Source organism: Dromiciops gliroides, chromosome 2 (assembly GCF_019393635.1).
Source record: "Dromiciops gliroides isolate mDroGli1 chromosome 2, mDroGli1.pri, whole genome shotgun sequence".
Classification (NCBI taxonomy): domain Eukaryota; kingdom Metazoa; phylum Chordata; class Mammalia; order Microbiotheria; family Microbiotheriidae; genus Dromiciops; species Dromiciops gliroides.
In genome coordinates, this window is record NC_057862.1 from 477,164,182 (window position 1) to 477,186,120 (window position 21,939).

Here is a 21,939-nt window from a genome sequence, read left to right on the forward strand (position 1 = left end):
AATAGCCACGATACAGGAGAAAGGAAAATAAGGATAAAGGGAAGAGAGAAGTGTTATTAGAATTTTAAGGAGGAAGGGAGGGAAAGATCATTATTAGCTGGGGGAGTGGGGCAAGAAAGCTTTCAAGGAGGAAGTGACACCTAAGTTGGACCTCGTAGGAAGGAGGGACTCGAATAATGGGAGATTGAGGAGGAGGAGGAGAGGAGATACTGGTCCATTCCAAGCATGGGAGGTTGTCATGAACAAAGTCATAGAGATGAGAAATAGCAGAATGAGAAGAGAAGGACAGAAAGGAGTCCAATATTACCATAGTATGGATGAAGGGGAATAAGTAGTATGAGATAAATTTTGGTAAGTAAGTTTAAGCAAGACTATATAGGGCCTTGAAGTCAGGAATTAGGAGTGTATATATTCAGCAGGCAATGGGAGTCACTGAAGAATTTTGAGTAGAGGAGCTACATGCTCAAAGCCATACTGGACTGGGAGGTGTAAAGGAAATTTCATCCCTCTCTTAGAAGAGTCTGGGAGGATTTGATATCTAGATATCTTTTCCAGAAAGAAAAAAGCCCCTCTTTTACAAAATTTTGTCTTCCCTACTGTAGTCCCATTTTCTTTCTTGGATAAAAGCCTTTTGGGTGGTCTTATCTGTCACAATTCTGCCAGCTGTTAAAACAGCCAAGCACTTCCCTAATTAGAAGATCATTATTGTGCAGACTTGGCACAAGGCCCTGCTGCTAAACTTCCTTTAGGTTTCTTGCCAAGGATATTGGGATATCACTCACCCAGAGTTCTTCCCTGTTCTGGACAAAATGCTGATAGCTGACCACTGAACTGTTTAACAGTTTCCTCTGGAAAGCTCCAAATGAAATGAGCTAATACCAACATTGTGAGGTCTCACAATTCTAAAAAATCCTTTTTAAAAGGGTTTGTAAAGAGCTTTCCTTGCAATAGCTTCATATGGTAGGTTGTACACATTGAGGAGACTAAGGTTTAGAAAGGTGAAGTGAATTGTCTGTTGTTTCACAGCTAGTAAGGAGCAGAACCAAGATTCCCTGGTATGGTAGAAACAGTCCTGCCTCTGAAATCATAGGATATGGGTTCAAATCCCACTTCTCACACATACTCCTTGGGGGATCATGGACAAGTTAGTTGAACCTCGGTTTCCACATTTGTAAAAATGAGTGCAGTGGAGTAGACAATCTCTGAGATCCCTTGCAGCTCTGTATCTGTGATTCCAGGTTAGATAGGATTTCCCTCTTACTATCCTGCTTCTGTGTAGTGGTGGGCACTGTGTATGTTATCAAGGCACTGTGCTTTTATTTACATTTTTATAGGAAAGTGATGCATGTTATCTTCTCCCATTAAAATGTAAGCTCCTTGAGGGCAGAACCTCTTTATTTTCATATCAATATTTTTATTATTTTCCAGTTACATTTAGAGATAGTTTTCAACATTTGTTTTTTATAAGATTTCTAGCTTCAAATTTTTCTCCCTCCCTCCTCCCCAAGACAGCAAGTAATCTGATATAGGTTATGTGTGTGTGTGTATATATATATATATATATATAATCACATTAAACATATTTCTGCACAGAACCTCTTTTTTAAAAAAAACAAAACTTTTATCTCCAGCACTTTGCACAGTGGCTATCACATACTAAGTGCTTAATAAATGCTTATAGCCTGCCATTAATAAATCCTATCAGTCAAGATCACTCACTGTGACCAACCCAAAAACCTTCATTACCAGGTCATATGGCTTATAATAATATAACAGGTAACATTACTATAATACTTCAAAGTTTTACGAAATACTTCACAAATATTGTCTCATTTTTACTCATAATAACCATGGGAAATAGGTGAAATTATTATCCCCATTTTACAGTTGACAAAACTGAAGTTAAACAACTTTCACAGGGTCATACAGCTTGTTAGTGTCTAAAGCAATATTTGAACTCAGATATTCCTTATTATGGGTCCAGTACTATGTCCACTGTACCAACTTCATTATAAATAAAGAATTTATACAATACCTTACTTGCAAAGCTCTTTATATACATTATCTCATTGGAGAAGAACAACAATCTTATACTATAGGTATTGATGGGGGCTGGGGGAATATTCTCATATATATTTTATGGATGAGGAAACAGAGCTAGTACATGTCAGAAGCGTGATTTGATTTTATGTCCACCACAGTGCCTATATCTTCTAGTATAGGGGGAAGCAAGAATGGTCAAAACTTGCTCCTGATCAAACACTAAACAAGACATTTGATTGGGAACCAAACAAGATACCTGATCAGGGACTAAAACATCTCAACAGTGGCCAACAGGGTAGAAGGGAGGGAGAGGCAGAGCAGGAAGACCAGGACTTCAGTCTCAAATCTATCTTGTGATGTTTTTTCCTCAGTCCCTTCACCCCCCTGACCTGTTTCTTCATATTTTGTTTTGTTATATTTTGTTTCAAAGGTTGTGGGGTGGAAACAGGGGTAGGCATTAGGTTAAGGGATCAAAGCTCCCTTCTAGCTCTGACATTTCATGATTCCCACCACCTTCCTGGAGATTCAACACATTCATTCCTTAGATTGATGTCAGACTTTAATTTAGAATCAGAATCAACTGAGACACACAACAATTATAGAAAATGGGTGAACTCTCCAGGAAATTAAGACAAGAAAATCCTGTTTAGCCCCACTCCTAAAGCTATAACTAGGATGAGTAACTGGGGACTTCTTCCCAAGATACTGACATATAAAAAGAGAAACCTAGTTCACTGTCCCCATCCACTACTTAAGGCCACCCCCATAGTCATGCCCTATGCCTTTCTGCCCTATCCCCACACAAACATACATACCTGACTGCCACTGCTAGCCACCTCTGTTGGGCCACTGATTTTGTGGCTGGATTTTCTGAGGGAAAAACCCCTTTCCCAGTGCTACTACACCCACAAGTCCCTCCCCAACCCCACCTCCAATTTGCCCTGGCTGCTAGAATTCCTAGTTGCAGCTCAGCCTTATATATAGGGTTTTTTGGGGGGGGGGGCAGAATATGAACTTAATCCATATACTCTGTGTTTCTTGAGAGTAACATATATAGACACTGTGGTAGAAGAGCCACTGCCTTGGCTGAGGTGGTGGAGGGGTGTCTTAATAACCAGTCTTATTAATCCTACACTAAGCCAATCATACACACATGCTGAGTTCAGTTGAATTGGTAATCAGTTTCATTTGCAGTACCTGTAAGCCTGGCTGGTCTTACGGAGTTCTAAGGAAAGCTAGATCCTACATTTCTTTAAAGAATTAACTTCTTAGACATTCTGCCTCTTCCAGGAACTGGCTCAGGACACTCTATAATTGGCCCATAGGAGTGGAAAAATCCCTTTCTTCTCAAACAGGAACACTTCCTGAATTGGGTTGACAACAGAGCAGCTCAGTGTAATACACTGAATAAAGCCCTGGGCTTTTGGAGTCCCAAGAGCCTGGTTTGAATCTCACCTCTGTTTCTTGCCACCTTAGTGACCTTGAAGAATTTATGGCAACCCTGAGAGTATTAATTTCCTTATCTGCAAACTGAAGAGGGTGGATTAGATTATCTCTAAGGACCCTTCCAGCCCTAATTCTAAGATTCTGGACTCACTAAAATGAAAGAACTGGAAAATATTTCACAAATGATCAAAATTGGGAGAACAAGTTATACATGACAACATTATAGAGAAAAACAACTTGGAAACATGGATCATTACAATAATAAACCAATATGACCCAGGAGGACCAAGAATAAAGCATACTACTCATTTCCTACCAGAAAGGTGATAGACCTAAAAAGGAGAATGAGATATAAATTTTGGAAGCGTGAACTGTGTGTGAATTTGTTTTACTAGACGATGATTATTTATTATGAAGGTTTTATACTTCACATTGTTGCTGTTATCACTGGTCAAGGAAGGGGGTGGAGCAGTGGGAGGGACAGATTATAAATGCATATAAAAATAAATAAATTCTTTGTTTAAAAAAATAAGAAAACAAATTCATGATAAGTACAAAATCTGATCTGTTCCCCCTCATAGTATCTAGACAAAGCAGGAACTTACTTGAGTAGAACTGGGGGCAATTCCTTATCCTGAGTCAAGTATGTATCCCATCCTCACCATGGTCACATTCCCTAATGCCTTGCATAGACTGTTTTGCCAGGGGTTGAGTAGCCCTTATATGGTGTCTGAGCTGGATGTTTACAACCCCAAAGGATTTCCAGGTTCAATAAGGGATAGATGTAGATGGGAGGAATGGGGAGGATCAGCTCCAAATGCAAAGGTGACCATTCACCCCACATAGTAAAGAGACCTAAATTTCCCTGAACTTTAACCTCTTCCATCTGCTATTGTGATATAATGGGAAAAGTTCCTCATATGGAGGCCAACAGTTCAATACCTGTCTCTGTCACTTAGCACTTGTGGTAACCTCTCTGTGCCTCAGTTTGCTCATCTGTAAAATGAGGGGGTTGAACTATATGTCCTCTGAGGTCCCTTTGTAACTCCAGAGCTATGATTCTTTTCCAGTGATTACAGATGAGAAAACTGAGACAGAAGTTAAATAACTTTCCCATGGTCAACAATTCAATTTGATTCAATTCCACAAGCATCTTCAAGAACCTGCCAAGTACCAAGTACTGTTGTAAGCACCAGGGGTAGAAAATCACAAATTAGTGTCTGCCCTCAACGAGGTTCCTTCCTATTTGGAAGGGTAAAGGGGGAAGGGACAATATGAAAACAGTTAAGTAAATAAAATATGTTTGTGTATAAAAATTAAACACAAAGGAATTTGGGGGGAGGAAGAAGACCCACAGCAGAGAGAATCGGGAAAAAGGTCTCTTGTCAAAGGTGGCACTTGAGCTGAGCATAAAGAGAAAATAAGGATTTCTGAGAAAAAAGTGAAATGAAGAGAATTCCAGGCAGGCCTGGGGAACAGTCAGTTACTTGAACCAGACAATCGATCATGTTGCTATTTTGAATTTATGTCGGTCTTCCCCTCCCCATGCCAAGAGATGGGGAAGCAGCTGACCAATGGCACTTACCCTGGCAAATGTCCTAAAGCCTTGCAGGATGGGTCTGTAGCCTGTACACCGGCACAGGTTCCCTGTGGGGGCGAAGAAGAAAAGCAGAGATGCCTGTCAATGGTGATGTCCAGCATAGCAAAGAATCATAAAGAGAGTGAATTTTAGGGTCAGTTGGCACATATGGAGTGCCGTGGGATCCCAGATTTAGAGCTAGAAGAGACCTTAGAAGGTGTCAAGTCCAACCTCTCATTTTACACATGAGGAAACTGAGGCTAAAAGAGGTTAAGCTATGTCCCATGACTAATAAGAATCTGAGTCAGGATGCATCTATCTACTGTACTGCCTAAGCAGCCTAGGAACCACCATTTGGTAAATTCACAGGGACAGATAGCTCCCCCAGTACTGTACCAGAACAGTTAGGTGTCCCAGTGGATAGAGCACCAGTCCTAGATATTGGAAGAACTAAGTTCAAATCCAGCCTCAGACTCTTAGCATCTGTGTGACCCTGAGCCTTATTTGCCTCTGTTTCTTTATCTGTAAAATGGGGGTAATAATAGAACCTGCCTACCAAGGTTGTTGTGAAAATCAAATTAGATAATAAGTGTAAAGCACTTAGTATGGGGCCTGGCACATCATAAGCACTATATAATCTGAGATTAATAATACTTATGCTCTTTATGCCTTAGAGTTGTTGTGAGGAAAGTGTTTTATAAAACTTCCATCCCTTATCACCCTCTCCAAGGCTTGGTTCTCTTTCTCTTCTAACCCCTAAAATACTGGTCTAGGAGGAGAAGGAAGAGGAGCTGTTATACTTTGTACTCCCCACAGCTCTTTCACTCTGTCTCTATTATTCAGGGACCACTTCTTCCTTAGAGTTCATGTCCAAGGACTGATATTGTCTGAATACAAACTTTCTTTTCTTCCTTCCTTCTTTCTCTCTCATTCTTCAAATCCAGCCTCAAACACTTGACACTTAATAGCTGTGTGACCCTGAGCAAGTCACTTAACCCTCATTGTCCCCCCCCCCCAAAAGAATGTAAGCTCTTGAGGTCAGGCGCCATGTTTTTACCTTTGTATCTCCAGAACTTAGCACAATGCCTGGCATGTAGTAAGCGCTTAATAAGTGCTTGTTGACTGACTGGGGGGAATACAAGGATAGGGTGTCATAATAATAGTTAACATTTGTGGAACACTTTAAGGTTTGCAAAACACTTTTCAACTATAATCTCACTTTATCCTCACAACAACACTAGGAGACAGGTGTCATTATTTCCAATTTAAAGATGAGGAAAATGAGGCTAGCAGAGGTTAAGTGACTTCCCCAAAGTCACACAGCTAATAAGTGTCTGAGGTAGGATTTTAGCTTGGATAACGTGTCCAGCATTACCCCCCTACACACTTCCTAACTGCCTGTCCTCAATTATATAAAAAGTCTTCCCAACAGGAGAGAGTTTACATTCTACCCAATCTTAATTCTGATCCCATGGATTTAGGAATTCTCTCTGTTACCAGAATCACAGAATCATAGAAATGGACAAGACCTCAGAGGTTGATTAGTTCAACCCATACCTGAACAAGAATATTTTCTATGACAAATTTGACAAATACTCATAGTATCACAGGACTGAGATTGGAAAATGACCCCAGAGGTCATTAAGACCAACAACGGACCCTTTGGTCTTTGTCTAAGGATCTCCAAGTCGAGGAGAACCTCCCACTTCCTCAGACTGCCCATTCTGTTTTGGATAACTCTCATTTTTACTAAGTTCCCTCCAACTCCACTATATCAAGACCAAATTTTCCTCTTTTACAGTTTCCATATGCTGTACCCAGGTCTGCCCTTTGGGGCCAAGAACAAGATTAATTCCCCTTCACCATGGTAGCCTTTCAAATTCTTGAAGACAGCTTAAATCTTCTCCCTCTTCCAAATGGTGGAACCTCCTGTTTTTCTTGTCCAAGTACTCTTCATTTAAAGAGACCAATCTAGGTCTTAACTCTAGCCCCGTGACTTTTTTTTCCTTGCAGGATCCCCAGTTCCAAGTAATCCTCCCCAGTACCTCCTTGGACTGCTGCTGGGGTGGGGGACAAACCTTGGAAAGCATTCTCAATCTCCTCCACTGTGGGTTCAGGGTTGTTGCGAAGCAGGGTGTACATGCTCATGACAATGCCAGGGGTGCAGAAGCCACACTGGGAGCCATGACTTTTGGTTATTCTTTCCTAAAACAGAAGGTACAAATTGTTGAATCAGTTGCTCCATCCCAAGGTTTTCACAGGGGATCAAGCAAAGTCATTCATTCAGTCATCAGAATTTATTATGTATATACTGCATGCAGAGAACTGGAGGTCTTCAAGCAAAGGTCGGATGGCCACTTGTCAGGTATAGTGTAATGGAGATTGTTTTTTCAAGCATGGTTGGACTAGTTGGCCACTGAAGTCGCTCCCAATTTTGATTCTCTCCAAATGGGAAGGTCATTGCTGATTGAGGCACAAAGAAAATGTGTCAGTGAACTTTAGGAAGGTCCTTCTACATAATGTGACCATGCATCCTAGACTAGCTGGGGCAATCCTGATTTCAAGAAAAAAAAACATACTTTTAATATAACTTTGCAAAAGAAAATCCCTTTGTGAGAACACATTTCCTAATTTATTTTTTTCCTGAAAAACATGGTTACTATATCCAGTTGTTCTTGTAGTTGTTCAGTCATTTTTCAATCATGTCCAATTCTTTGTGACCCAACTTGCGGTTTTCTTGGCAAGAGATACTGGAGCTTCTTTAGTTCATTTTACAGATGATAAAACTGATGCTATACTAGGCTATATCCAGCCAGTAGGTATTAAAGAGCTACAGCATTAGATTGTTTAACCCAAATTCTAATGCCAATATCCCTTTGAGTGCAGTGGTCCTAAGAAGTCTAGAAGGAAAGTGAGAAATGGAAATCTTTGTCAATAGGAGTTGCGATGAGACTGGATTACCCTGTCTTTTGAGCCAAGTTAGGAACTTTTCCTATCTTGGCTGATCTCTCCAATATACAGCTCCAATCAAAGGTGGGAGAAAAACAACACTGGATTCATAGTTCCCATTCCCCATTCTGTTCCTGAATGACCTATGTGACCTTAGGTATATTACTTAACATCTCTCCCCTCAGTTTCCTTATTTATAAAATGCAGGGGCTGGATTTAATTTATTTCCCTTCTAGTTCTAAACCCATGATTCTATGATCTTGTAGTGGGAATAGCTAAGAACCTCATGGTTTTATTGGTCCCTTAAAGCTCCTAAATGAAAGAAGTTGGAGGAGAGGAAGGTAGTAAAGGGAATTCACATTTTACATGATAGGACCTGAATGAGACAGTTGCAATGTTTTTGAAAACTCAAGTTTAGGAAATACCTGTTGGTCCCCTATGACCAAGAGAGGCAACATTCTTGGTATGGGTGGGTAAAGGGGGAATTTAGCCAAACACCTTATTTGGGTTCATTTAAGTAGCTGAAATTGTCAGTCTTCCAGGAAGAAGGACCTGTTTCCCTATGTGAGAATGGTTGTTAGGCAGATTATCAGAATAAAGCTTTTCATTCTACTTTTCATCCATTGTTTCAAAGCAAATAGAAGTATTCATTAATCCTTACATCATTCCTACAAGTTAAGCAAATAAATGGTATTCTATTTTTACTGCTAAAAATCTAATATTTCAGGAAGAGAAACAACATTGTCATGGGCATTCTGTGAGCCAGTAGTAGACCTGAGGAATAAAACTTCCTGGAAGGATGTTGGACACAGAACAAGGAGTTTGGAAACTTTCAATGGGAAGATGGAGGATTATGAGTAAAATGAGGCACATTAATGTCCTGTATCATCAAAGAGTTATGAAAGCCTGGGGATGAAGGGTCAGGGGCAGAGAGAATCAGAACACTGAGATTCTACATGTGGACCTGATACTGTCCTGTGACTATTGAAAAAAAAATCACTTTGTTTTCCCAACTGAGAAATAGTAAAAACAATGCTTGGTACCTCCTTACTTCAAAGAGGAATTTATTTCTACCACCCTACTTATTGTTTTCCTTTGGTTAAAGATGCCCCATCATAGATTTTGCACCTCCTCCATTAGTGGTGTTTGTTTCTACTTATCCACCAGAGGGAAAGCCTTAATTGGCTCCCAATAGTCAGTCAACAAGCATTTATTAAAGTGTTTGCTGTGTGTCAGAATTGTTTTAAGTACTGGTAATACAAATTTAAAAAGGCAAAATGTTTCCTCAGCTCAAAGAGCTAGAGTTCTAACCAAGAAAATAACATGTAATTAACTAGATACATACTAGATTAATTAGACAGGTAGACAGATGTTTCTGGCCTCAGATACTACCTGTGTGATCCTGGATAAGTCACTTAACTTTTGTTTGCTTCCATTTCCTCTGCTCCCTCCTCTCTTAGTTTCCCTGGATTCCTTCAAAACTTAGCTCAAGTCCCATTTTATGCAGGAAGCCTTTCCTGGTCCTCCCAGCTGATACCACTTTCCCCTCCCTTATTACCTTTCATCTAATAGAGACAGACAGACTGATAGTGTATACATAAATAGATGGCTAAATATTAGGTATGTATGTGTATATGTATATATATATGTATATATATATACGTGTGTGTATATTGTATATATGCATACTTGTATCACTACATGTATATATACTTGTTTATACATTCATATATATGTGTATACACACACATTCACAATATATATTTTATTGTACTTCATTATCTGTATGCTGTATCTTTCATCAGAATGTATGCTTCTTGAGGTCAGGTACTGTTTTGGCCTTTATATTTCTAATGCTTAGCACAGTACCTGACATATAACAGATGTTCAATACATACCTTTTGACTGATTTAGGAGCATAGACCAGGAGATGGAAATGACTTTAGAATTCATCTAATTCATTGAAATCTCTCATTTTTACAGATATGGAAACTGAGGCCCAGAGAGATTCAGGGACTTGCCTAAGGTCACACAGGTTAGTAAGTGGCAGAACTGGGGACTGAGCTCACGTCGTCTGTCTCCAAATGCGTTGACCTTTCCACTGCATCTCGCTGTGTACTACATTTATTTGTTTGTCTAATAGCTGATGAGGACAAGAACTTTAGCTTTTCTAAACTTTGTAGCTCACCCAGTTGCCTAGCTTAGTGGTTAAAATGTTTGTTGACTGAATGAATAAACAATATTGTAAAAGTAATATCCTTTTCCCGGATCATGTAGCCTCATTTTTAGTTCAGAAAATAAGGCTATTATAACGGGAGGCCTTGCTGCCCACAGCTATCAGGAGCAGGAGAGAGAAAAGGCATCGTTTGTGGTGATAACACAGTACCCAGAACATAGTAGGCACTTAATAAATATTGACTGGTTGATTGATTTCCTCCCTTTTCTTTACTTCTATCCTCTTCCTCCTAACAAATTACTAGGCACTCGAGATTTCGCAATAATCTGTTCCATAGGGGAAATGGGACTCAAGCATGACTTCCTTCAGCCTCAAAGTATTTGCACGAAACAGATAGGGAGTGCTTTCGTATTTTATAAATTCAGCCCAGTAGTATAAACATCAGAAAGCAGAAGTAAATACAAAACCACAGTGTTTGTAAAGCAGTTAAGCCTGATGTCAATAAGGAACACTTCTCCTGCATGGGCATGGGTAGGCTAAAGAACCTCTGAGTTGTCTTCCAATCCTGAGAATCTGTCAAGTCATGAGACTAGGCAGACCTGCTGGTGTCAAAGAGCCTGCTTCTTCTTCTGTAGTTTAACAGCCTCAGAGCCAGCCCAACTCACTTGTACAGGATGCAGTCTGGTCTTGGTGCTTCCTATTCCTTCCACGGTTGTCACAGCGACGTGATGTAGGGAGCAGATTGGGGCCAGACAGGCATTGGCAGAAAAGTGACTGGAGACCCAAGTAAAGGATAGCAGATCTAAACCTGGAAAGGACCTCAAAGGTCATATATTCCAACTCCCTCATTGCGCAAATGAGGAAACTGAGATCAGGGACATCATGTGACTTGCCCAAGATCACACAAATTAATAAGAGTCTGAAGTAGGATTTGAACGTAGAATATAGGTCCTCTTCTTTTCATGGCATCATGTCACATATTCTCTCTCTCTCTCTCTCTCTCTCTCTCTCTCTCTCTCCTCCTCCTCCTCCTCCTCCTCCTCCTCTTCTTCTTCCTCCTCCTTCTCTTCTTTCTCCTCTTCTCTCTCTTCATGTCTCTCTCCTCCTCTCCCTCCCTCTTCTATCTCTCTCCATCTCTCTCTGTCTGTCTCTCTGTCTTTCTCCTTCTCTCCATCTCTCTATTTCTCCATCTCTCTCCCTCTTTCTCTCTCTTCCCCCTCCAGTTTTTGCCTTCTTCCTTCCCCCTCTTCTTTCTTTTTCCTCTCCCTCTCTTTTTTTCCTTCCTTCCTTCTTTCCTGAAAAAGATCAAAGGTAATTCAGAAATAGCCCATCACAGTCACAGAATCTCACAGTTAGCACCTCAGCATCCATCTAGTAAGGGGGAACCTACTGTCTCTAGAGACAACCCCTTTCACTTTGGGACAGGTCTAATTATTGGGAAGCTTTTCCTTAAGGGCCTCAATCATTTACTAGCTGTGTGACCCTGGGCAAGTCACTTAATCCTGTTTGGCTCAGTTCCCTTGCATGTAAAATGAGCTGGAGAAGGAAATTGCAAACCACTCTAGTATCTCTGCCAAGAAACCCCCTAAATTGGGTCATGAAGAGGAGGACACAGCTGAAACAACTCAACAAAACAAATCTGCTTGTTTGTAACTTCTACCCATTGTTCCTAGTTCTGTCCTCAGGGCCAAGCAGAATAAGCTGAACCCCTCTTTCTTATGGCTATCATTCAGATGTTTGAAGACAGCTCTCATGTCTGCCCCCTCCCACCAACACACACACACACACACACACACACACACACCATATTCTCTCTTTTTCAGGCTAAATATCTCAAGTTCCTTCAATCAATCCTCATGCATGTGTAATAACACAGCCCTGAGACTCTGCATCATCATTCTTGTCCTTTTCTGTCACAGACACACACATACATGAGATCATAACTGGGTCTTGGCAGTCAACTCAATAGCCAAAGGATACACGATTTTTTTCTGGAGCCGATCAAACTTGGACAGCATCACCGTGCAGGCCCCACAGCCACCTTCTCCACAGCCAAGCTTGGTCCCACTTAACCCCACTGGGAATATGAGAGTTAAGGAAAAGAGTTCTAATGCAAGGGAATCCTTTTTGCTACTCAGTCCCTGGACATAGCTGAGGATTCACCCACCCAGGTAACAAGGCTGGGACACTACGTTGATAAGTGCCCTATCTTTCCTGATATAGGGAAGGGGGAAAGCCAAAGCTTCTCGTTAATATTCCCACTGTGGGTCAGGAATGACCCACTACTTCTGGAATACAGCAAGGAAAGGATCCTCCCCATTTAATAAAGGGGGAAACTGAAAGTGAAAATATCCCCAGCCAATTCTGTGGGTCACTGATGCAATTTTTCCAGCCCCATTACCAGATGGGGGCAGTTCTACAGCTCTTTATTACGTGACGCTTGGATGGCCCCAGTAATAATCATCAGGGGAGCGTAGATTTAGAGCTAGGAGGGACTTTAGTCATCATTAAAATCTTTATTCCACATCCCCACTTGGGCTACTGCAGGGGTAAACAACAACTCCATGTCCTCCTAGGATCTGCCCATCTAGACAGCTGACAGGCCCATCATTGCCTCTCTCCCCTCATTTCAGTCAGCAGTGCAATTCCATCATGCTGAACTAGCATGGGTTGGGATATGTACATATCATTAGACCAAGGTTCATCAAAAGGGGTCCTTCTCTTTCCTAGAGATGTATTCTTGTGAAGTGAACAAAAACTAAAGGGGGCACCCTTTCTGATTTATCAGCTTGAAGACCCCAAATTTGAGCTTTTACACCCACAGAATCATAGACAATTAGAGCTAAAAAATACTTTAGAGATCGTCTGGGCCAAATTAACTCTCCTTGGACTCTAGACTCCTCCACCCTCTACCACACCTGACCATTTTCCATAGGACAAAAACAGGTTGATAACTTGCTCAAAGTCACATAGCTAATCAACTGCACAGCTGGAACTAGGGTTCAGGGGTCACCCCTGGCCCCTCCTGCTGCCCCTCAAAAGTCTGATGTTACCATCTGAAGGCTAAACCTTTTCCTCCTCAAGCCTCAGGGATACATTTTCTTCTTAGATAGGCCAAGAGTGTTGTCTCTGGATCTGCATTCTTCTCCACCACCTATAAAAGAGGGAAAGAAAAATATGTTCCAGGAGCACTCAGTCACCTTGAAATATTTTGTTTGAATTCATCAGCAATCCAATATTTATCAATCTCCTACTATGTGCAAGGAACTGCGCTAGCCACTAGGGACAGAATGGCAAAAATAAAATATTGCCTGCCTCCAAAAAGCTTATGTTCTATTGTCAGGACACAACATACACATATAATTAATAAGAGAATTAAAGTGACTGAGAGGACTAGAATCAGAGAAGGCTTCAGGGAGGAGGTGGAAACAGAAGGAAGCCTTAAATGAAGACAAGGACTTTGAGGGGCAGGATGAAGAGAGCAATTCGGGCATGGGGCTCACCTTGTTCTGAGGCATGGAGGCACGAGATAGGGTAGTGATTTAGGGAAACAGCTCAGAGTCTCGTTCAGTGTAAAGCCAAGTTTGTGAAATGGATTAGCATGAATTAAGGTTGGAAGTATAGGTGAAAGTCAGAATGTGGTGAATATTAAATGTCTGGCTGAGACTGGATTTTAAGCCTATAGGATACACACAGCGTCTGAAAGTTTTTAGTCAAGAGAATAGCCTGGTTAGACCTGTGCTTTTAGGAAAATTATAGGGGTGGCAGTCAGGATATGTAGAAGCCTGCCAGCCAAGCTCATGCTGATTGTTAAGTTTTCAGTGTGAGAATGTAAACTACAAATCAAAACTTGATTTATTGTTTTCTTGATTGCCTAGACTTAATAAAGCAGTGAATAAAATATTAATGATACAGATTAAACTTAAAAGTGTATGGAAGATCCTATTGTTAAATATGTGCCATCACACCCCTGGGGGTCAGTTATATGGAAGAAAGGTTTATTGCAAAGGTAAGAGACTGGATGAAGGTAGACCAATTCAATTGCAGCAGTCTCCAAGATAGGTGATGAGGGCTGAACTGTGGTGGTAGGCCTGTGAGGAAGGGGAGGCAGCTGATGTGAGACATATGCAGGTGATACTGAGAAGGCTTGGTGTTCGACTGAATGTGGGGCAGGGGGTGGGAGTGAGGGAGAGGAAAGAGGCGAGATGTCTCTCAAGAGTTTGCAAAAAAGCTGGACAGCTATTTCTAAAGGTTATAGAAGAATTAACATATTAACTAAATATAGGAAACACTATCAGCCTTAAATTCTTAATGTCAAGTTGGCTCATGGTGCTGAACCTTCTGCAGCATTTAAAATTATGATATTCTGCCCCAGACCTGCTGCTTTGCTTAAAGTCAAAGTCCCTGCAAGGCCATACCCATAAATTGCAGGGGTGTCAGATAGCAATGTTGGGAAAGATGCCAGCTTAGCACAATCATAATATCATGGATTTAGAGCTGAAAGGGACCTTAGAGGTGACCAAGTACAACCCCTTTATAATTTGAGTTTAATAACCTCTGTCTTTGTAAGAGATGACTGGCTTCTGGCTTACAGAGTTACAGCTTTACTGATGATTAGAAATTACAGTCAGGAACCAACATTTACTAGATTTTAGCAAAAGAATTGCAAGTCTAGGGTTCTGTGGAAAGCATGTGGTAGGTATGTTTTGTAAGCTCATTCTGAGGGAATGACTTGGTTTGTCCTCAGCTAGAACCCAGGAAGCCCAATGCAGTCATTTATGAACTGACTTCAGACTTACATCAATACCCTTGTGAATAGTGAGCCAGTCTTTACCTATTCTTATCATCTCCACACCACCTTCAGATTAATCTTCCTAAAGCACCACTTTCCTCATCGTGTCCTGTGTGACACCCTTTATTCGTTCCCCATTTTACTTGGTTAAAAATCTAAATTCCTTAGCCTGACATTCAAAGCCCTCTACAATCCATCCCCAGTCTACATCTTCCAGCCTTATTTCTTATTACTTACCTACATGAAAGCTATATTCCAAACCACCTGGTCCACCATTCCTTAAGCATAATTCGTATTTTCCTACCTCCATGCCTTTATTCATGCGGTTTCCCCAACATGAAACACCTTCTTCACCTAATGAATTGCTATTCATTGTTCAAAATGCAATTCAAAATATCCCTACTCTTTTAGACTTTTCCTGAATAATTTATCCAGCTAGAAATATTCTTTCACTCCTCTGAAAGAGACTCCATTGTCTGTACCACTCTGTGGCATTCATCACACACTTGTTACTATAGAGATATGTGTCTGTATTATCAACTAGACTGGAAACTGTTTATATTTTTGAAAACTCTCTAGGTTCCACAATGATTAGCACAGTGCTTCACAAAGCATAAAGACTCAGCTAGTAAATTAATGAAGGATGAATGTGAGTTCAAATCCTGCCTCAGACACTAGCTATGTGGCCCTGGGCAAGTCACTGGATCTTCTCTCTTTGGAAGCCTCAACCAATCTGACCCCAGTGCACTATAACCGAGAGAAAGATTTCTAGTGCCATGAGTTCTTCCAGGGCTCGAAAACTCCATTAAGGAGAAATGAGTAACATGTTAAGTTTATTACATACTTTTTTAAAGGTAAACTGTGTGCAATAGAGGTACAGCTTCATATATCCCCCTTTTCTATTCTATTTGCCATATAGAAATATTCTCTTCTTTGGTGTTCATTAAAATTAAGGGGTTTTTTATATGTGCAGAAGAGCACAGAAGGGAGGCTAAAAGGAAACACAAACAGGAAAGCTTTGAAAGTTATACATTGAACTTACTACATATTTAAAAGGAAAAACAAACCATATGTAATTCTATTTCATATATAGAAATGTTCTGTTCGTTTGGTGCTTGTTACATTCAGAATTTTTTAAAAATTTAAGTTATAAAAAGAAATGTTCAATTAATTGTCCTGGTCAGACCATACCTGGAATACTGTGTTCATCTCTGTTTGCCTTATTTTAACAGTGACAACCTGGAAGGTGCTCAAGGGAGAATAACTGAAGTGTTTAAGAGGAAAGAAAACTGTTCCATGAAAGTATTAATTAAATCTTTGAATGTTCAGAGCCCAGTAAAGAAAAGACTTAAGGGAAAACATGATAGCTATCTTCAAATATTTGAACAGTATGGGAAAGGAAGAGAATAAGCATTTATTAAGTGCCTACTACATTCTGGGCACTGTGTTAAGCTTTATAAATATCTCATTCAATCCTCATAACAACCCCAGAAGATAGGTACTATATAATATTTGATAGCTGAGGTAACTGAAGCATGCAGAGGTTAAGTTGACTTTCCAAATATTACACAGCTAGTAGGTGTCTAAAACTGGATTTAAACACAGGTCTTCCAAACTCCAAGCTCAGCAAATTGTATCCTTTGCACACTTAACTACCTGAACAGCATTAGAGTTCAGTGGAAAGAATATTGGTTTGGGAGTCAAAGGGCTTGACTTCAAATCTCAGCTTGGCAATTTATAATTTATGTAACTTTGGGTAAGTTACTTAACCTCCCTGGGCCTCAGTTTCCCCATTTGTAAAACAAGGGGGTTGAATCAGAGAATCTCAGTGCCTCCCCCCCACCCGCTCTAAATCTATTATCCTAAGAGTCACTATGAAGATGGTTTAGACTTCTTTGATTCAGATTTGAGAGCAGAGCTGGAGGACCTAATGAGAACCAAGACCAGAGAATCAAGGCAAAGAAAAAAATTAAATAAAATGTTAAAAGCACTGTCCCAAATCAGAATGGGATACAGCAAATCCCCCATTACTGGAGGCCTTTTCAAACAAAGCTGGGAGTATCACTTGTCTAGAATGTTGTAGAGAAGGTTTCTGACCCAGAATTAATCTGACTAGATGATCTGAAAGGTCCTTTCCACCTCTGTGATGTCTAAGCTCACTTATCATCTTTATTCATTCCGAGGTGAAAGAGGAAAAGCAGCAAGCCATGTGCCCTCAGAGAAGCATCCTGATGTGCCATAGGAGGGCAGCACATCTCCACGTGTAGGAGGTAGGACTCACTGTTCACTTCTGCATGTGTGATTAGAACCACGGTTCCTGTGGATCTTTTACTACTTAAAAATAATAGTAAGAAAATGTGTGTATGCAAAATTCAAGATAATGTATTTTTGCTTGATATGTATTTATGTGTAGTATGTTAGAATGCATTTGTTATGATATCTTATTGTACCTATGTTCTCATTTACATGTGTGTATATATATACACACATATATACATATACACATATACATACATACTTTTAAAATCTCACTGCAATGTTTATTAAGGAATTTACCTACGCGCAGAAGAAAGTCAACTCGAACTTTTGGTTCAGACAAATGAAATCTTTTAAGCAATTTTTGTTTTGGTTTGGTTTTCTAGTGAGGTGAATGGTCATTGACAGGAAAGCTATCTGGGGTCTCTGCCTGATGCATGGTGTAAAATATGCAAGAAACATAGGTGCCAGGGCTACCCCAGAACAGTACTGCAAGGGGAGGAGAGGAATTGATTAGGATGACAGATAACATATTTTTAAAACTTTAAGAAGAAAAAACTGGCAGTGGATCTTAGCTGCTGATAAACTAATTCTTCTGTTTGTTTTTGGGGGGGTTGTTTGGTTTTTTTGTTTGTTTGGTGTGGTTTTTGGGGGGTTTTTTGTAGGGCAATGAGGGTTAAGTGACTTGCCCTGGGTCATACAGCTAGTAAATGTCAATTGTCTGAGGCCAGATTTAAACCCAGGTCCTCCTGAATCCAGGGCTGGTGCTCTATCCACTGTGCCACCTAGCTGCCCCCTGTTGGTTTGTTAACCTAAAACTTTGTTTTTTAACCACCACCATCCCTGTTTGGATGGGTAAAAAAAAGAAGCAATGCATAAAGAGGGCAAGCTTCCCATTCACACCATGTGTGTATGAGGGCTGTCTCCAGACCTCACAGTGATTTGGGTTCCAATGACACGGACTAAAGCCACAGACAGAAGACTGCTTAGAACAGAGCAGAATGACCTGGCTCTCCCTCCCTTGGAGGGGCTGTGGCTCAACCTGAGCCTGATAACTGCCTTCACAAAGATCCATGGCTAGATATATTTTAGCAAGACAGTATGTTTCTTTTCTTGATATATATTTATAGCTAATATATTACAATGTATTTATTATGATACATATTATTACATTATATTAACATTTATATGTGTATATTCATATAAAATGCATATATATGTGTATGCATACATATATATGTATATGTGTGTATTAACAAGATGATGTATATGTATTAACAAGACAGTGCATGCATGTCTTTTCTTGGAAACAGCAAAGGCAGCCAAGTAATTAGAAGTCCCATGCTTGGAATTCACCATCCCCATTTCCATTTCCCTCTTTGAATTCTATATTCCCTTCTTAATCCAATACAAGCACTATCTACTATCTCAAGAGTTGCACCTTCCTCCTAAAACATAGCATTTAAATTGTAGTTATTCTTTATGTTCTTCATATGTATGTGGTAACTCTTCTAATAGGGATATAAGCTCTTAAGTAAAAGGACTATCACAGTCTTTTCTTTGTATTTCTAGCCCATAATAGGTACTAGAATAAATATGTGGTTGCTGTAAAAAAAAAAATACAAGCCTGAGAAGTAGTTGCTATTATTATCCCCATTTTACAAGTGAGGAAACTGATAAGTGACTTGCCCAGGGGCATACAGATAGTTATGTCCAATCCCTTCCAATATTTTAATATTTTCAAATACATACTAAAACAGGTTGTTACCACACACAAAGTGTGTGACACTCCTGTATTATAGATTAAATAGAGAGCTATTTCAACAAAATATACATTTTCTGACAAGTGTTCCCATATGTGCAGTGAAACAAAATAAGGAATATCCTTGAAAGTTAAGTTATGGAAAGAATATGGGATTTTGGAATCAGAGAAATTGGCTTCATTTCCCACCTTTGGCACTGATTAGCTGGGTGACCTTGAGCAAGTCACTTCTGTACAATGAAGTTGTGGGACCAGATGATTTCTAAGGTACCTTGTAGCTCTAAATCCTGTGATCCTTTTCTTCCCACCCTTCACCCCTCAAAGAGAACAGATTAGATTTCATGCAAATAGTCCTTGGTATTTCAAATGAATGCCTGCCCAGTCTAGCCGCAATCTTTCTTAGTTTTCCTGAGTTACTGTCTAATTCTGATCTTAAGTCCACCCAACTTCTCCTGCCACCTGAGAAACTCAGAGTCCCTGAAGCTGCCAAAGAATCAGAGTCTTTGGATTTGGTGGCAGCAACATTTGGATGTTGTAGGAGCAAGGAGGAATGAGATGGGGAAGAGACCTAGAGAGAAAACTATGCTCTCCAATACTTTCCTCTCCATAATAAGATGAAAACAAAGGGGGAGAGGAAATGGGTGAATCTCATTCTCTGATTGGCTGTATAAGGGGGCAGGCAGCAAAATGCTTGTAGTTGCTGATGATTCTCCAAAGAGGAAAGGATTCTAGCCAAACAGGCCTGAAATAAGCTAAAAAACATTGTTGAATAGCAGGCTAGGACTCCACCTGAAAGGGTCTGGGAGGCTGTCCAGTCCCTTTGCTTTAATCTTTTGAAAGCAAGGACAATGTTCGCAAATCCAACCTAGGAAACTGCTCTGCTCCCCTTTATTTTATACATACATACATACATACATATACATTCATATGTATGTATGTACACACACACACACACACACACACATACAAGAATCTCTTCTGCCACCCACCATAGAAGTCCAGGATCTCTTAGGAACATTTAGAATTTAGAACTAGGGCAGCTAGGTGGTGCAGTGGATAGAGCACTGGCCCTGGATTCAGGAGGACCTGAGTTCAAATCTGACCTCAGACACTTAACAATTACTAGCTGTGTGACCCTGGACAAGTCACTTAACCCCAATTGCCTCACCAAAAAAAAATAATTTTAAATTAGAATTTAGAACCAGAAGGTCATCTTGTTGAAATCCCTCATCTTACAGGTAAAGATACAAAGGCCTCAGGGGTGATGAAACTTGTGCATGGTTATACCAGCAGTAAGGGGTCCACTGAGTCCTGATTCAACATCCTTTTCCACTACACTGGTCTATGCAACAGATTTGGTTATCTTTCCTCCAAACCAACTTCCTGTCTTTATCTTATTTTTCTCTCCTCAAGTGTCCCTTGTCCCAAGAATGTTTTCCATGTAATCTAGCCCAGAAAAAGCTAGCCTTATTATAAAAACTTATCCCCAGTTCTTTAAGCACACAAGGAGAGAGTACACACACACACACACACACACACACACACACACACACACACACACACACACACGTATACACCTCTAATGAAAAACAGAGCCAAAAGTCAGACCCTTGCTTACCTTTTTGCCATTGACAAAGAAAACCAACTCATCAGACGCCATGGTCATGGGCTGAAGACCCTGTGCTGCCCACACTTTACCCTCAGGTCGCCCCTCACAGCTGTCTTTGCTTTGTACCAAGCAGAAATACCTCGTCTCCAGATGCAATTTAACTCAAAACTGAAAGTAAATCAGCCAGTGACAAACAGGCACAGAAAGTCCTTGGCAGGAACTTCTACTGTTTACATAATATCCACCAATCCCATATAGCCAATGACCGACCCTCTTGTGTGTCACAAGTGCACCAAGCTGACCACACTTAGAGATTCCTGAGCAATTCCGGACCAGGGCAGGATTTCTCATTCCCTGTCCACACCTACCCTGCTTTATCCGTCCTCACCTCCTGCTATTGGAGGGCGGGACTGAAGGTGGGGCCAGGGAATCTTCCCCTGATTATGAAGCTGACTGCCCACATTAGCCAGCTTCTTCTAGCCTCAAGAAACACAAACTCCATTCAAACGTCAGCCAGAGCTCTACTTTGTCCTTTTATTCTCAGGCATAGAGTAAGTGCTTATTAAATGCTTACTGAGATTGTTTAATTAAAGAGTGACAGGGCAATGTAAACATTTTTTAAACTAGTTGTTCCCCTGAAACTTGAAAGGTATCATGCTAGGAGAAGAAAACAGAGAGGTCCTAGAGTCTGAATACCTGGTTTCAAAGCTCTGTTCTGCCTTTTACCAACTGTATGACCTTGAGTAAATCATCTAATCTCTCTTGAATTGTTGCCTCATCTGGAAAATGGGAATGATAATAAAAAAAAAAAAAACACTTGCAGTAAAAGCCTCATAGACATGTGAAGATCAAATGAAATCTATGAAAAGTGTTTTCAACCTGTACATGTGAAATCGTTTTGATGATTTTTTTTCACAAGGTGCCACAGTAGTTTAAAAACAAAAGCAAAAAACAAACCTCAATACTGTGAATGTCGACATGCTATGTTTTTTCCTCCCCTCATCTGGACTCACATATATCTGTGTGGGGAACTCCTTCATGTAAAAGCTCCTTCTACCAATACCAACTGTCTGTAACTTACCACGTGACATGGAGTATTGGAGCATCTTGCCTAGCAAGTGAGTGTCAGAGACAGGATTTTACCCCCGTTCTTCCTGACTCTAAGCCTAGCTCACTATCCACTGTAGCATGCTACCTGTACCACATACAAGGAGAAATTCTCCTAGTTAGGCATCATATCTCCCTCCACATGCAACACAGGGTTCTCCTTCCCCTGTCCTGCCTGGGTGGGAGCCAGGTAACATATACATACATGCATGTATAGAAG

The 21,939-nt window shown here is 40.5% G+C and overlaps 1 protein-coding gene across 1 annotated transcript in view; it reads right to left on the minus strand.

The window, feature by feature from the left end:
- The window catches only part of XDH (xanthine dehydrogenase), a 70,119-nt gene extending 49,248 nt beyond the window's left edge, over positions 1-20,871 (minus strand). The window contains 6 exon segments of the mRNA XM_043988998.1: positions 5,075-5,136; positions 7,147-7,273; positions 10,859-10,967; positions 12,174-12,270; positions 13,290-13,347; positions 20,622-20,871. Coding sequence (XP_043844933.1) covers positions 5,075-5,136; positions 7,147-7,273; positions 10,859-10,967; positions 12,174-12,270; positions 13,290-13,347; positions 20,622-20,669 — 501 coding nt within the window. The 5' untranslated portion in view covers positions 20,670-20,871.
- Between the last annotated feature and the right edge of the window lie 1,068 nt (positions 20,872-21,939).